The sequence below is a fragment of the Oncorhynchus mykiss genome, chromosome 3, assembly GCF_013265735.2.
Source record: "Oncorhynchus mykiss isolate Arlee chromosome 3, USDA_OmykA_1.1, whole genome shotgun sequence".
NCBI lineage: Eukaryota > Metazoa > Chordata > Actinopteri > Salmoniformes > Salmonidae > Oncorhynchus > Oncorhynchus mykiss.
The window spans coordinates 63,994,184-64,010,704 of record NC_048567.1 but is presented as its reverse complement, the minus strand read 5'-3'; the positions used below and the strand labels follow the sequence as shown (position 1 = coordinate 64,010,704).

General features: G+C 38.9%; 1 protein-coding gene across 1 annotated transcript in view; it reads left to right on the top strand.

The window, feature by feature from the left end:
- The window catches only part of LOC110520380 (ephrin type-A receptor 6), a 262,278-nt gene that overhangs the window by 163,572 nt on the left and 82,185 nt on the right, over window positions 1-16,521 (top strand). The window contains exon 6 of the mRNA XM_036974914.1: window positions 16,096-16,251. Coding sequence (XP_036830809.1) covers window positions 16,096-16,251 — 156 coding nt within the window. The remainder of the gene's footprint in view (window positions 1-16,095; window positions 16,252-16,521) is intronic.

Sequence of the window (16,521 nt, the reverse complement as noted above, 5' to 3'; positions counted from 1 at the left end):
TGTTTTGTTTGAATGAATGCTTACGAGCCTGCTGCTGCCTACCATCGCTCAGTCAGACTGCTCTATCAAATATCAAATCATAGACTTAATTATAACATAATAACACACAGAAATAGGAGCCTTTGGTCATTAATATGGTCGAATCCGGAAACTATCATTTCGAAAACAAAACGTTTATTATTTCAGTGAAATACGGAACCGTTACGCATTTTATCTAACGGGTGGCATCCATAAGTCTAAATATTGCTGTTACATTTTACAACCTTCAATGTTATGTCATAATTCTGGCAAATTAGTTTGCAACGAGCCAGGCTTCCCAAACTGTTGCATATACCCTGACTCTGCGTGCAATGAACGCAAGAGAAGTGACACAATTTCACCTGGTTAATATTGCCTGCTAACCTGGATTTCTTTTAGCTAAATATTCAGGTTTAAAAATATATACTTCTGTGTATTGATTTTAAGAAAGGCATTGACGTTTATGGGTAGGTACAGTCGTGCAACAATTGTGCTTTTTTTGCAAATGCTCTTTTTTGTTAAATTATCCCCCATTTGGAGAAGTTGGCTGTCTTTGTTATGAAGAAATAGTCTTCACACAGTTCACAACGAACCAGGCGGCCCAAACTGCTGCGTATACCCTGACTCTGTTGCAAGAGAAGTGACACAATTTCCCTAGTTAAAAGAAATGTTAGCAAGCAACATTAACTAAATATGCAGGTTTAAAAATATTTTCTTGTGTATTGATTTTAAGAAAGGCAAGTTTATGGTCAGGTACACGTTGGCGCAACAACAGTCCTTTTTCGCGAATGCACACCGTATCGATTATATGCAACACAGGACAAGCTAGATAAACTAGTAATATCATCAACCATGTGTAGTTAACTAGTGATTATGATTGATTGAGTCATTGATTGTTTTTTATAAGATAAGTTTAATGGTAGCTAGCAAATTACCTTGGCTTCTTACTACATTCGTGTAACAGGCAGGCTCCTCGTGGAGTGCAGTGAGAGGCAGGTGGTTAGAGCGTTGGACTAGTTATCTGTAAGGTTGCAAGATTGAATCCCGGAGCTGACAAGGTAAAAATCTGTCGTTCTGCCCCTGAACAAGGCAGTTAACCCACCGTTCCTAGGCCGTCATTGAAAATAAGAATGTGTTCTTACTTAACTGACTTGCCTAGTTAAATAAAGATTAAATAAAGAAAAGAAATAGTCCAAATCGGTGTCCAAAAATACAGATTTCCGATTGTTATGAAAACTTGAAATCGGCCCTAATTAATTGGCCATTCCGATTAATCGGTCGACCTCTAGTACCGATACATGTTTACAACCTCTTCAGAAGAGACAGGAATGCCAATGGGGTGGTGGGTGTGTTGTTGCTGTTTATATTCAGAACCACATTCCTGTAATCATTCCTAAGGATCTCATGTCAAATGCTGTTGAAGTAATATGGCTACAGGTTCACCTGCCTCACCTGAAGCCCATTATTGTGGGACGTTACTATAAACCAAGTACTAACAGTCAGTATCTGGATAATAAGTGTGAAATGCTTGACAATGTATGTGATATCAACAGAGAGGTATATTTTCTGGGTGACCTAAATATAGACTTAGGCTTTCATCAAGCTGTCCATTCAAGAAAAAGCTTCAAACATTAACCAGTGCCTGCAACCTGGTTCAGGTAGGATGACCACATTTAAAATACCCAAATGTGGGACAACAGGATACATTTTTTTGGAACAGTGTAACCTACATGAATAAAAACATTTGTCAGCCTTGGCAGCAGCTAATGGGGGTCCATAGTAAATACAAATACAAATCACTGAGGACTTGTCATGTACCAACAACACCATCACTCTTGTCAAGATGGTACAACAGCATCTCAACTTCCTAAGGCGGCTGAAGAAATTCAGCATGCCGCCCCGGGTCCTCTTCAAATGCTACCAATACACCATCGAGAGCGTCCCGGCCAGTTGCATCACGCCTGGTATTGGCTTCGTCCACGACCGCAAGACCCTCCAGCTCCCAACCCTCCAGGACATCTCCTCGAAACGGTGCCTGAGAAAGGCACGCAGCATCATCAAGGACCCCACACACCCCAGCCACTGTTTTCTCCCTTACCGTCGGGCATGAGGTCTGATACCAACAGGCTTAGAGACCGTTTCTATCTCCAAGCCATCAGACTGCTGAACACTTAAACTGGACTGACCACTTGCTCTGATTCTCCACACGTTAGCATACATGCACTCACTCATGCACACACCCACACAGACATACAGACGCACACATATACAGTACATTCATGCTACACACACATCACAACTGCTACTACCAGACTCTTATTATACTGCTCAGTTTATACACTGCCCCCATCCCCCTCTATCCCAATACACAGGACTATAAACTGTCTTCCTGTATTATACTTATGCTAAAATATGAATTATATTCTACTGAGCTACTTACTTTATGTTCGTATTATTAGATTTGATTATTCATTATTGTTGTTGCATTGCCGAGAATTAACCTGCAAGTAAGTTCTTTGTTGGATGATTATACCATGCATATCCCTTACATATGACTAATAACATTGGGAACAGAAACACACTGTCTCACTCAATCTCTTACACACAGACACGTGCACACACACACACACACACACACACACACACACACACACACACACACACACACACACACACACACACACACACACACACGCACACACGCACACACACACACACACACACACACACACACACACACACACACACACACACACACACACACACACACACACACACACACACAACAAACACAGTAAACAGTTCATGTGGATGCTAAATGCCATGTAGAGATTGAGATCTGGGTTGTAATAGCTGAGATTAGATAAGGAACATCAAGGTGAAGAGGGAGGCTCGGGGGAGAAAAACACGGCTCAGAGAGTGATCTCTCAAATGTCAAGATGTAAACACAACAGACGAAGAGCAGAGGAGTGTGAAGAAGGGAGAGAGAGGGGGGGGGAGAAAGAGGAGGAGGACTCAGCCTCATAATCAAAGCTGACATCTCTCAATTTGATTCAATTCAAGGGCATTATTGGCATGGGAAACATATGTTAACATTGGGGCGGCAGGTAGCCTAGTGGTTAGAGCGCTGGGCCAATAACTGAAAGGTTGCTTGATCGAATCGCCGAGCTGACGATGTAAATCTGTCGTTCTACCCCTAAACAAGGCAGGAACACAGTTCCCCGGTAGGCCGTCATTGTAAATAAGAATTTGTTCTTAACTGTCACTCCTAGTTAAATAAGTTTCATTTTTTTTAAAATTATACATTTGCCAAAGTAAGTGAAGTAATAAACAAAAGTGAAATAAACAATTAGAATTAACAGTAAATATTACGCTCTCTCGCTCACTATAACACAGATGAACCCTTTTGCTATCTTAATGAGGATCAATGATCACAGCTTCACTCTAGACGTGTGTCATTGTTTAATAGTATCTGAGAGATAGATCCCTTAGCAGAGATAAATAACATTTAGTAAGGTGAGGAACTCTGGTGTTGCTAGAGTGGATGTTTGTAATGTCACAGGGTAGAACATGTCCCATGGCTGCATCTTATTCTAGGAGAGATGTCACTCCCTTCTACCCTTCTTCCGGACCTGGATGGGGAAAGAGGGATACCTAGTTCAGTTGTACAACTGAATGCATTTAACTGAAATGTGTCTTCGCATTTAACCCAACCCCTCTGAATCAGGGAGGTGCTGGGGGGGCTGCCTGAAATCAACATCCACGTCATTAGCGCCTGGGGAACAGTGCCTTGCTTATGGGCAGAACAACAGATTTTTACCTTGTCAGCTTGGGGATTCGTTCCAGAAGCCTTTCGGTTGCGGGCCCAATGCTCCTACCCGCCAGGCTACCTACCGCCACTATAGGTAACCTTACATGTATGTGGGGAAAGTGTCTGACTTGTCTTGTTGTTGTTATTGTAATGTTAGTGCCGTAACTTAATCAGATAGCTCCTCTATGTCAAACAAGTCAAATGACACTATATAGTCAATATTATCCTATAACACCTAACTGCATCTATATACTGTATAACTGCATTTTGTAGGCTACATTTAGTCTATGGGGATGATAGATGATCTAATCTACATAGAGTGGATGGGAAACGGGATGGCAGTGTAGTAGTAATATGAATGGCATGTATACACACAGCTAAACACAGATAGTGAGACTAGTGGTGTTTACTCTTAGCCCAGAGAAAGGCAATATGGAGGAAGAGTTTTTCATCAGGGAGAGGAGATAACCGCTTTTTGTGGAACAGGATTGAAAAAAAGCTCATTCTCCATATCCAACAGTACCACATCTCAGCTCCACAATATCTCATCCTTACCACGTTACACACAGACACCCACACACACACATAATGCTATCCAGATACATCCCACCTCCACGATATCTCATCCCCTGCCTGCTTCGCCTCACGCTTTCTTTGATTTCAAGAGCTGAACTATTCTGCAACATTTGTTGATGTGGTTCTGCTAGTAAATGCTGCAGAATTGTGCTTCTCTTGGAATCGCTGCTCTTCGCCGCCACGAGAAGTCCACGAGAGATCCATCGCCCACCGAGCTGAGAGCACAAAGATACACACACTTACACACACACACAAATATACACTCACACTCCCTACACATCTGTTCTGGGCTATGCCTGAGCTCTCATGGTGCTCTGCTCCTCTCTTCTCCTGGACAGTTTTAGTCCAGTGGGTGAAGGACCCGGTCAGTCCGTCCAAGCTGCTGTCTGTGTCTCAGGGCCCAGAGCCCAGCTTCAGAGTTTCTGTAGGTGTATCTGGGGTTGTGTGGTGGATGACTTCCAGAACTCGTTAACCTTGGGAGGCAGACCTAAATTCAGCCCATCCCCCCCAGGCCCCCAGGTTAGGGTATGATCTGTATGTAGAATGCTCCCCCTCTCTGACCAGCACTGTCCAGCACACACAAACCATGCACGCAGAAACACTCTCTCTGGTTCTCTACCTCTAGCATCACTCTCTCTCTCTCTCTCCCTCTCAGAATCAGGGTTGATACAGTGTTTTGTTTTACGTTCTGGTCTAATATAAACAACAGCACAGCCAAGGAAGTCATCTTGTCATGTTGGAAGAAACATTATTAATACATGTTAACTTGCAGCTATTACTTTATGCTGATAGATGTATTGTATTGGTCCTATTTACACAGGGCAAACCCTGTCTCAAAACTCACCACAGTCATGTTAGAATGTACACGTAATTCACAAAGGTATCAAATGATTAGGCAGTTAATCAAATCCCTCTTGTATGAATTTGGCCGTTGTTTCAATTCCAGAGATCACATTCTATTGAAGCCGGCTGCAAGGTTTTAGTTCTTGCATTGTTGTTGTTTTTTACCGTTGTTTAATTGGCGAGTCCATTTTAGCAGGAGGTTTTGGTGTGTGTGTGTGTGTGTGTGTGTGTGTGTGTGTTCATGTGTGTGTTCATGTGTGTATGCATGTGTGTCTCATCCCTCAGCTGTGTGTGGTCAGACAGCAGCATCATTAGTTTGACAGTTTAAAACTGCTAAGGGAATAAGTGAGTTGTAGTGTGTGAATCAAGGCCATGTATAAAGCCACGTACTGTACCAGAGGTTAATGGCACAGGCAACCTTGGGCCACTGTAGAGGATATCACTCATCATATTGATACTGCAGCTTTGTGTGTGTTGACGGGAGGGGTTCTGCAGTGTGTGTGTGTGTGTGTGTGTGTGTGTGTGTGTGTGTGTGTGTGTGTGTGTGTGTGTGTGTGTGTGTCATTGTCCTGTCCTAATTGCTCACATTTGATCTAAGTGGGTGTTGTTTCAGGGCTTCTTGCTCTCCTCTAGGTTCATTTATCAGGGAGAAATGGAGAGACTCCATCTACAACTCAAGACTCTCAGTGCTTCAAGGTGAAGCCCTCAGAAGGCTCAGTGTTACCTTGTTAAATCGATGAGCCCCAGAAGTGGAATTCTCCTCTGAGGATGGAGTGTGTGTCAAGGTTTCCGTCAGGAAAATGTGTTGGCATACATTTGACCGACAACATTTTAATTTACCGGACTTTTGAGAAATCTGCCCGACCCATATGCATTGGGTGGGTAACCTGATTAAGGAGTCCACCCACGGGGCTCAGAATGACAGAAATCATATTTAGATTATGGTAATTAATATGAACAAAACATGCAAGTCCAATATGCAACGATGTGCAGTCCTTCTTACCCAATTCTGATGTGCACTTTGAACTTGTTAGAATCATTGTCCACATTTCCTTTTCCTCATCAAATCTGACAAGTAACGAACAGCAAAATCACTAGCCTATGTCAATCTACTATCACCCATAGTAGAATAGTAGAAATAGTAGAAAAACGTACCTATTCTATTGGTCAGCTTGTCGAGAAAGAAATAGCCTATTCCAAACAGATTCCGGGACAGTTGTAGGAAGATAGATCCCGATTTCATTCAACCCGCAGGCCGAGGTTACATCAAGAAACGGTAAAAAGCAATAAGGCTGATGGAACAGATCAGAAGGTTTCGTTTAAAATGTTGAGTAACTATTATTTCTTCACATTATAAGCGCAGCAATGTTCACAAGGCAGTAGGCTAGGTGCCAATGTTCGTTCCATAATGCAATTAGCGAGAAAACACCCTTGTCAAAACGCTCGCACATGCGAGCTTTTCATGTGACAGAGATGAAAATATCCGTAGGAAGTGTAGGAAGAGAGGAGATGTAATAGGCTGCTTTGAAGCAAGGTAAGACATGTCTCATAATATGTATTAAAACCTTCAGCTTTCAAACAAGTACGTGTATGTTTTGAAAATGCATAGCCTACTGCCTCCAGCTCATTGCACAGTGTGGCACGCTGATGAAGCCTTCCCTTGCTGTTTGATATGCTGCAGCAGCAGCTCTCGGCTGTCTGACAGGTTTTCTGCTCAAAGGCTCTGTATCTGTATGCTGTAGGCATGTGATAAATAAGATGCATAACCAATATACTGTACACACAAACACAAATGTAATTAAATGAACCTACAGACCGATAAGCATGACCAGTCAGACGTATTTCCTTCGACTGGTATTTCCATCAATGAATAGGCTAAAAAGCATTATTTCGCAGTGGGATTTTTTTTTCTCCTCCGGGACAATTGGCCGGCGCCAATTTTATTTATCAGCTTTTCAATTTTTTTATAGGCCAAAAGCCGGCTATTACCGGCTAACGGAAACCCTGGTGTGTGTGGTTGTGTGCATTCATGCGTGTGTGTGTGTGTGTGTGTGTGTGTGTGTGTGTGTGTGTGTGTGTGTGTGTGTGTGTGTGTGTGTGTGTGTGTGTGTGTGTGTGTGTGTGCGTGCGTGTGTGTGGTACCATCGGTTAAAGGCTGAGAGGGATTTGAAAGGCCATTTGTCCCTGAGGCAGACAGGCTTTAGGAGCAGACTGCAGGGAGAGGGAGAGAGGGAGCGAGAAGGGGGAGGGAGCGAGAGATGGAGAGCAAGGGAGTTTAGGAGAAGAAAGGAAGAGGAGAATAGAGGGAGTTTTTTTCTCTTAACTGCTTTCAATATAGTTCATTTTCCTCATCGTTCTGGATATAAATCAGTAGAGATTAATATCATAAGGTCAACAGATTGTATTTGCAGTCTAAGCCATTGTCCTTTCACTGTGTCTAATAGTCCATTTGATACCATCTCGCTTTCTCTTTTGTCCATTTGCTGATGTTAAAGCACAATTTTAAACTAGATTTAGTGGGAGGAGCTGTCATTGTCTGTTATCCTGCCATATATAACCATATACATGTGTCTGTTATCCTGCCATATATAACCATATCTCTGTGTCTGTTATCCTGCCATATGTAACCATATACATGTGTATGTTATCCTGCCATATGTAACCATATACATGTGTCTGTTATCCTGCCATATATAACCATATCTCTGTGTCTGTTATCCTGTCATATATAACCATATACATGTGTCTGTTATCCTGCCATATGTAACCATATACATGTGTCTGTTATCCTGCCATATGTAACCATATACATGTGTCTGTTATCCTGCCATATATAACCATATCTCTGTGTCTGTTATCCTGTCATATATAATCATATACATGTGTCTGTTATCCTGCCATATGTAACCATATACATGTGTCTGTTATCCTGCCATATATAACCATATCTCTGTGTCTGTTATCCTGTCATATATAACCATATACATGTGTCTGTTATCCTGCCATATATAACCATATACATGTGTCTGTTATCCTGCCATATGTAACCATATACATGTGTCTGTTATCCTGCCATATGTAACCATATACATGTGTCTGTTATCCTGCCATATGTAACCATATACATGTGTCTGTTATCCTGCCATATGTAACCATATACATGTGTCTGTTATCCTGCCATATATAATCATATACATGTGTATGTTATCCTGCCATATATAATCATATACATGTGTCTGTTATCCTGCCATATGTAACCATATCTCTGTGTCTGTTATCCTGCCATATATAACCATATACATGTGTCTGTTATCCTGCCATATATAACCATATCTCTGTGTCTGTTATCCTGCCATATATAACCATATCTCTGTGTCTGTTATCCTGCCATATGTAACCATATCTCTGTGTCTGTTATCCTGCCATATATAACCATATACATGTGTCTGTTATCCTGCCATATATAACCATATCTCTGTGTATGTTATCCTGCCATATGTAACCATATCTCTGTGTATGTTATCCTGCCATATATAACCATATACATGTGTCTGTTATCCTGCCATATATAATCATATACATGTGTATGTTATCCTGTCATATATAACCATATACATGTGTCTGTTATCCTGCCATATATAACCATATACATGTGTCTGTTATCCTGCCATATGTAACCATATACATGTGTCTGTTGTCCTGCCATATATAATCATACACATGTGTCTGTTATCCTGCCATATGTAACCATATCTCTGTGTCTGTTATCCTGCCATATATAATCATATACATGTGTCTGTTATCCTGCCATATATAACCATATACATGTGTATGTTATCCTGCCATATATAATCATATACATGTGTATGTTATCCTGTCATATATAACCATATCTCTGTGTCTGTTATCCTGCCATATATAACCATATACATGTGTCTGTTATCCTGTCATATATAACCATATCTCTGTGTCTGTTATCCTGCCATATATAATCATATACATGTGTCTGTTATCCTGCCATATATAACCATATACATGTGTATGTTATCCTGCCATATATAATCATATACATGTGTATGTTATCCTGTCATATATAACCATATCTCTGTGTCTGTTATCCTGCCATATATAACCATATACATGTGTCTGTTATCCTGTCATATATAACCATATCTCTGTGTATGTTATCCTGTCATATATAACCATATCTCTGTGTCTGTTATCCTGCCATATATAACCATATACATGTGTCTGTTATCCTGTCATATATAACCATATCTCTGTGTCTGTTATCCTGCCATATATAACCATATACATGTGTCTGTTATCCTGCCATATATAATCATATACATGTGTATGTTATCCTGTCATATATAACCATATACATGTGTCTGTTATCCTGCCATATATAACCATATACATGTGTCTGTTATCCTGCCATATATAACCATATACATGTGTCTGTTATCCTGCCATATATAACCATATACATGTGTATGTTATCCTGCCATATATAACCATATCTCTGTGTCTGTTATCCTGCCATATATAACCATATACATGTGTCTGTTATCCTGCCATATATAATCATATACATGTGTATGTTATCCTGTCATATATAACCATATACATGTGTCTGTTGTCCTGTCATATATAACCATATACATGTGTCTGTTATCCTGCCATATATAATCATATACATGTGTCTGTTATCCTGCCATATGTAACCATATACATGTGTCTGTTATCCTGCCATATATAACCATATCTCTGTGTCTGTTATCCTGCCATATATAACCATATCTCTGTGTCTGTTGTCCTGCCATATATAACCATATACATGTGTATGTTATCCTGCCATATATAACCATATACATGTGTCTGTTATCCTGCCATATATAATCATATACATGTGTCTGTTATCCTGCCATATATAACCATATACATGTGTCTGTTATCCTGTCATATATAATCATATACATGTGTCTGTTATCCTGCCATATATAACCATATCTCTGTGTATGTTATCCTGCCATATGTAACCATATCTCTGTGTATGTTATCCTGCCATATGTAACCATATCTCTGTGTATGTTATCCTGCCATATATAATCATATACATGTGTCTGTTATCCTGCCATATATAACCATATACATGTGTCTGTTATCCTGCCATATATAATCATATACATGTGTCTGTTATCCTGCCATATATAACCATATCTCTGTGTCTGTTATCCTGCCATATATAACCATATCTCTGTGTCTGTTATCCTGCCATATGTAACCATATCTCTGTTTCTGTTATCCTGCCATATATAACCATATACATGTGTCTGTTATCCTGCCATATATAACCATATCTCTGTGTATGTTATCCTGCCATATATAATCATATACATGTGTCTGTTATCCTGCCATATATAACCATATACATGTGTCTGTTATCCTGCCATATATAACCATATACATGTGTCTGTTATCCTGCCATATATAACCATATCTCTGTGTATGTTATCCTGCCATATATAATCATATACATGTGTCTGTTATCCTGCCATATATAACCATATACATGTGTCTGTTATCCTGCCATATATAACCATATACATGTGTCTGTTATCCTGCCATATGTAACCATATACATGTGTCTGTTATCCTGCCATATATAATCATATACATGTGTCTGTTATCCTGCCATATGTAACCATATACATGTGTCTGTTGTCCTGTCATATATAACCATATACATGTGTCTGTTGTCCTGCCATATATAATCATATACATGTGTCTGTTATCCTGCCATATATAATCATATACATGTGTCTGTTATCCTGCCATATATAACCATATACATGTGTCTGTTATCCTGCCATATATAACCATATACATGTGTCTGTTATCCTGCCATATGTAACCATATACATGTGTCTGTTATCCTGCCATATGTAACCATATACATGTGTCTGTTATCCTGCCATATGTAACCATATACATGTGTCTGTTATCCTGTCATATATAACCATATCTCTGTGTCTGTTATCCTGCCATATGTAACCATATACATGTGTCTGTTATCCTGCCATATATAACCATATCTCTGTGTATGTTATCCTGCCATATATAACCATATACATATGTCTGTTGTCCTGCCATATATAATCATATACATGTGTCTGTTATCCTGCCATATATAACCATATCTCTGTGTATGTTATCCTGCCATATATAATCATATACATGTGTCTGTTATCCTGCCATATATAACCATATCTCTGTGTATGTTATCCTGCCATATATAATCATATACATGTGTCTGTTATCCTGCCATATATAACCATATCTCTGTGTATGTTATCCTGCCATATATAACCATATACATGTGTCTGTTATCCTGCCATATATAACCATATACATGTGTCTGTTATCCTGCCATATATAACCATATCTCTGTGTCTGTTATCCTGCCATATATAACCATATCTCTGTGTCTGTTATCCTGCCATATGTAACCATATCTCTGTGTCTGTTATCCTGCCATATGTAACCATATCTCTGTGTATGTTATCCTGCCATATGTAATCATATACATGTGTCTGTTATCCTGTCATATATAACCATATCTCTGTGTATGTTATCCTGCCATATATAACCATATACATGTGTCTGTTATCCTGCCATATGTAACCATATACATGTGTCTGTTGTCCTGTCATATATAACCATATACATGTGTCTGTTGTCCTGTCATATATAACCATATACATGTGTCTGTTATCCTGCCATATGTAACCATATACATGTGTCTGTTGTCCTGTCATATATAACCATATACATGTGTCTGTTATCCTGCCATATGTAACCATATACATGTGTCTGTTGTCCTGTCATATGTAACCATATACATGTGTCTGTTGTCCTGTCATATATAACCATATACATGTGTCTGTTATCCTGCCATATATAACCATATCTCTGTGTCTGTTATCCTGCCATATATAACCATATACATGTGTATGTTATCCTGCCATATGTAATCATATACATGTGTCTGTTATCCTGCCATATATAACCATATCTCTGTGTATGTTATCCTGCCATATGTAACCATATACATGTGTCTGTTATCCTGCCATATGTAACCATATACATGTGTCTGTTATCCTGCCATATGTAACCATATACATGTGTCTGTTGTCCTGCCATATATAACCATATCTCTGTGTCTGTTATCCTGCCATATATAACCATATCTCTGTGTCTGTTATCCTGCCATATGTAACCATATCTCTGTTTCTGTTATCCTGCCATATATAACCATATACATGTGTCTGTTATCCTGCCATATATAACCATATCTCTGTGTATGTTATCCTGCCATATATAATCATATACATGTGTCTGTTATCCTGCCATATATAACCATATACATGTGTCTGTTATCCTGCCATATATAACCATATACATGTGTCTGTTATCCTGCCATATATAACCATATCTCTGTGTATGTTATCCTGCCATATATAATCATATACATGTGTCTGTTATCCTGCCATATATAACCATATACATGTGTCTGTTATCCTGCCATATATAACCATATACATGTGTCTGTTATCCTGCCATATGTAACCATATACATGTGTCTGTTATCCTGCCATATATAATCATATACATGTGTCTGTTATCCTGCCATATGTAACCATATACATGTGTCTGTTGTCCTGTCATATATAACCATATACATGTGTCTGTTGTCCTGCCATATATAATCATATACATGTGTCTGTTATCCTGCCATATATAATCATATACATGTGTCTGTTATCCTGCCATATATAACCATATACATGTGTCTGTTATCCTGCCATATATAACCATATACATGTGTCTGTTATCCTGCCATATGTAACCATATACATGTGTCTGTTATCCTGCCATATGTAACCATATACATGTGTCTGTTATCCTGCCATATGTAACCATATACATGTGTCTGTTATCCTGTCATATATAACCATATCTCTGTGTCTGTTATCCTGCCATATGTAACCATATACATGTGTCTGTTATCCTGCCATATATAACCATATCTCTGTGTATGTTATCCTGCCATATATAACCATATACATATGTCTGTTGTCCTGCCATATATAATCATATACATGTGTCTGTTATCCTGCCATATATAACCATATCTCTGTGTATGTTATCCTGCCATATATAATCATATACATGTGTCTGTTATCCTGCCATATATAACCATATCTCTGTGTATGTTATCCTGCCATATATAATCATATACATGTGTCTGTTATCCTGCCATATATAACCATATCTCTGTGTATGTTATCCTGCCATATATAACCATATACATGTGTCTGTTATCCTGCCATATATAACCATATACATGTGTCTGTTATCCTGCCATATATAACCATATCTCTGTGTCTGTTATCCTGCCATATATAACCATATCTCTGTGTCTGTTATCCTGCCATATGTAACCATATCTCTGTGTCTGTTATCCTGCCATATGTAACCATATCTCTGTGTATGTTATCCTGCCATATGTAATCATATACATGTGTCTGTTATCCTGTCATATATAACCATATCTCTGTGTATGTTATCCTGCCATATATAACCATATACATGTGTCTGTTATCCTGCCATATGTAACCATATACATGTGTCTGTTGTCCTGTCATATATAACCATATACATGTGTCTGTTGTCCTGTCATATATAACCATATACATGTGTCTGTTATCCTGCCATATGTAACCATATACATGTGTCTGTTGTCCTGTCATATATAACCATATACATGTGTCTGTTATCCTGCCATATGTAACCATATACATGTGTCTGTTGTCCTGTCATATGTAACCATATACATGTGTCTGTTGTCCTGTCATATATAACCATATACATGTGTCTGTTATCCTGCCATATATAACCATATCTCTGTGTCTGTTATCCTGCCATATATAACCATATACATGTGTATGTTATCCTGCCATATGTAATCATATACATGTGTCTGTTATCCTGCCATATATAACCATATCTCTGTGTATGTTATCCTGCCACATGTAACCATATACATGTGTCTGTTATCCTGCCATATGTAACCATATACATGTGTCTGTTATCCTGCCATATGTAACCATATACATGTGTCTGTTGTCCTGTCATATATAACCATATACATGTGTCTGTTGTCCTGTCATATATAACCATATACATGTGTCTGTTATCCTGCCATATATAACCATATCTCTGTGTCTGTTATCCTGCCATATGTAACCATATCTCTGTGTCTGTTATCCTGCCATATATAACCATATCTCTGTGTATGTTATCCTGCCATATGTAACCATATACATGTGTCTGTTATCCTGCCATATATAACCATATACATGTGTCTGTTATCCTGCCATATATAACCATATCTCTGTGTCTGTTATCCTGCCATATGTAACCATATCTCTGTGTCTGTTATCCTGCCATATGTAACCATATCTCTGTGTCTGTTATCCTGCCATATATAACCATATACATGTGTCTGTTATCCTGCCATATATAACCATATACATGTGTCTGTTGTCCTGTCATATATAACCATATACATGTGTCTGTTATCCTGCCATATGTAACCATATCTCTGTGTCTGTTATCCTGCCATATATAACCATATACATGTGTCTGTTGTCCTGTCATATATAACCATATACATGTGTCTGTTATCCTGCCATATGTAACCATATCTCTGTGTCTGTTATCCTGCCATATGTAACCATATACATGTGTCTGTTATCCTGCCATATGTAACCATATACATGTGTATGTTATCCTGCCATATATAACCATATACATGTGTCTGTTATCCTGCCATATGTAACCATATCTCTGTGTCTGTTATCCTGCCATATATAACCATATACATGTGTCTGTTATCCTGCCATATATAACCATATACATGTGTATGTTATCCTGCCATATATAACCATATACATGTGTCTGTTATCCTGTCATATATAACCATATACATGTGTCTGTTATCCTGCCATATGTAACCATATCTCTGTGTCTGTTATCCTGCCATATGTAACCATATACATGTGTCTGTTATCCTGCCATATGTAACCATATACATGTGTATGTTATCCTGCCATATATAACCATATCTTTGTGTATGTTATCCTGCCATATGTAACCATATCTCTGTGTCTGTTATCCTGCCATATGTAACCATATACATGTGTCTGTTATCCTGCCATATGTAACCATATACATGTGTATGTTATCCTGCCATATATAACCATATACATGTGTCTGTTATCCTGCCATATGTAACCATATCTCTGTGTCTGTTATCCTGCCATATATAACCATATACATGTGTCTGTTATCCTGCCATATATAACCATATCTCTGTGTATGTTATCCTGCCATATATAATCATATACATGTGTCTGTTATCCTGCCATATATAACCATATACATGTGTCTGTTATCCTGCCATATATAACCATATACATGTGTCTGTTATCCTGCCATATATAACCATATACATGTGTCTGTTATCCTGCCATATATAACCATATCTCTGTGTATGTTATCCTGCCATATATAATCATATACATGTGTCTGTTATCCTGCCATATATAACCATATCTCTGTGTCTGTTATCCTGCCATATATAACCATATACATGTGTCTGTTATCCTGCCATATATAATCATATACATGTCTGTTATCCTGCCATATATAATCATATACATGTGTCTGTTATCCTGCCATATATAACCATATATCCCTCTGTCTCTCTCTCTCTGCAGCGTGTCGACCAGGCTTCTACAAGGCGTTTGCGGGGAACATCAAGTGTTCTAAGTGTCCCCCTCAAAGTTTCAGCTATGGAGAGGGGGCTGCTGTCTGCCACTGTGAGAAGGCTTTCTACAGAGCTGCGAGAGACCCACCCACTATGGCCTGCACACGTGAGTATCATCAATCAAACAATCAGTCAATCAATCAGGCAATCTCGTTATTGTCTAAGCAGCCCTCAATACACTCAGATAGAGTACAGTACAGGTCTGTAGTGGTATATACTCGGGAACAAAAACAGGGAGAGAAATAAATGTGGGTAAAGAGAGCTAGAGTGAGAGGGAGAGAGAGAGAGAAAGAGACAGGTACAGTAGAGAGAGGAAGAGAGAGAGTAGAGAGCTGATAGAGATCTGTTGAGTAGAGAATGGGGGCTGATTGATGGG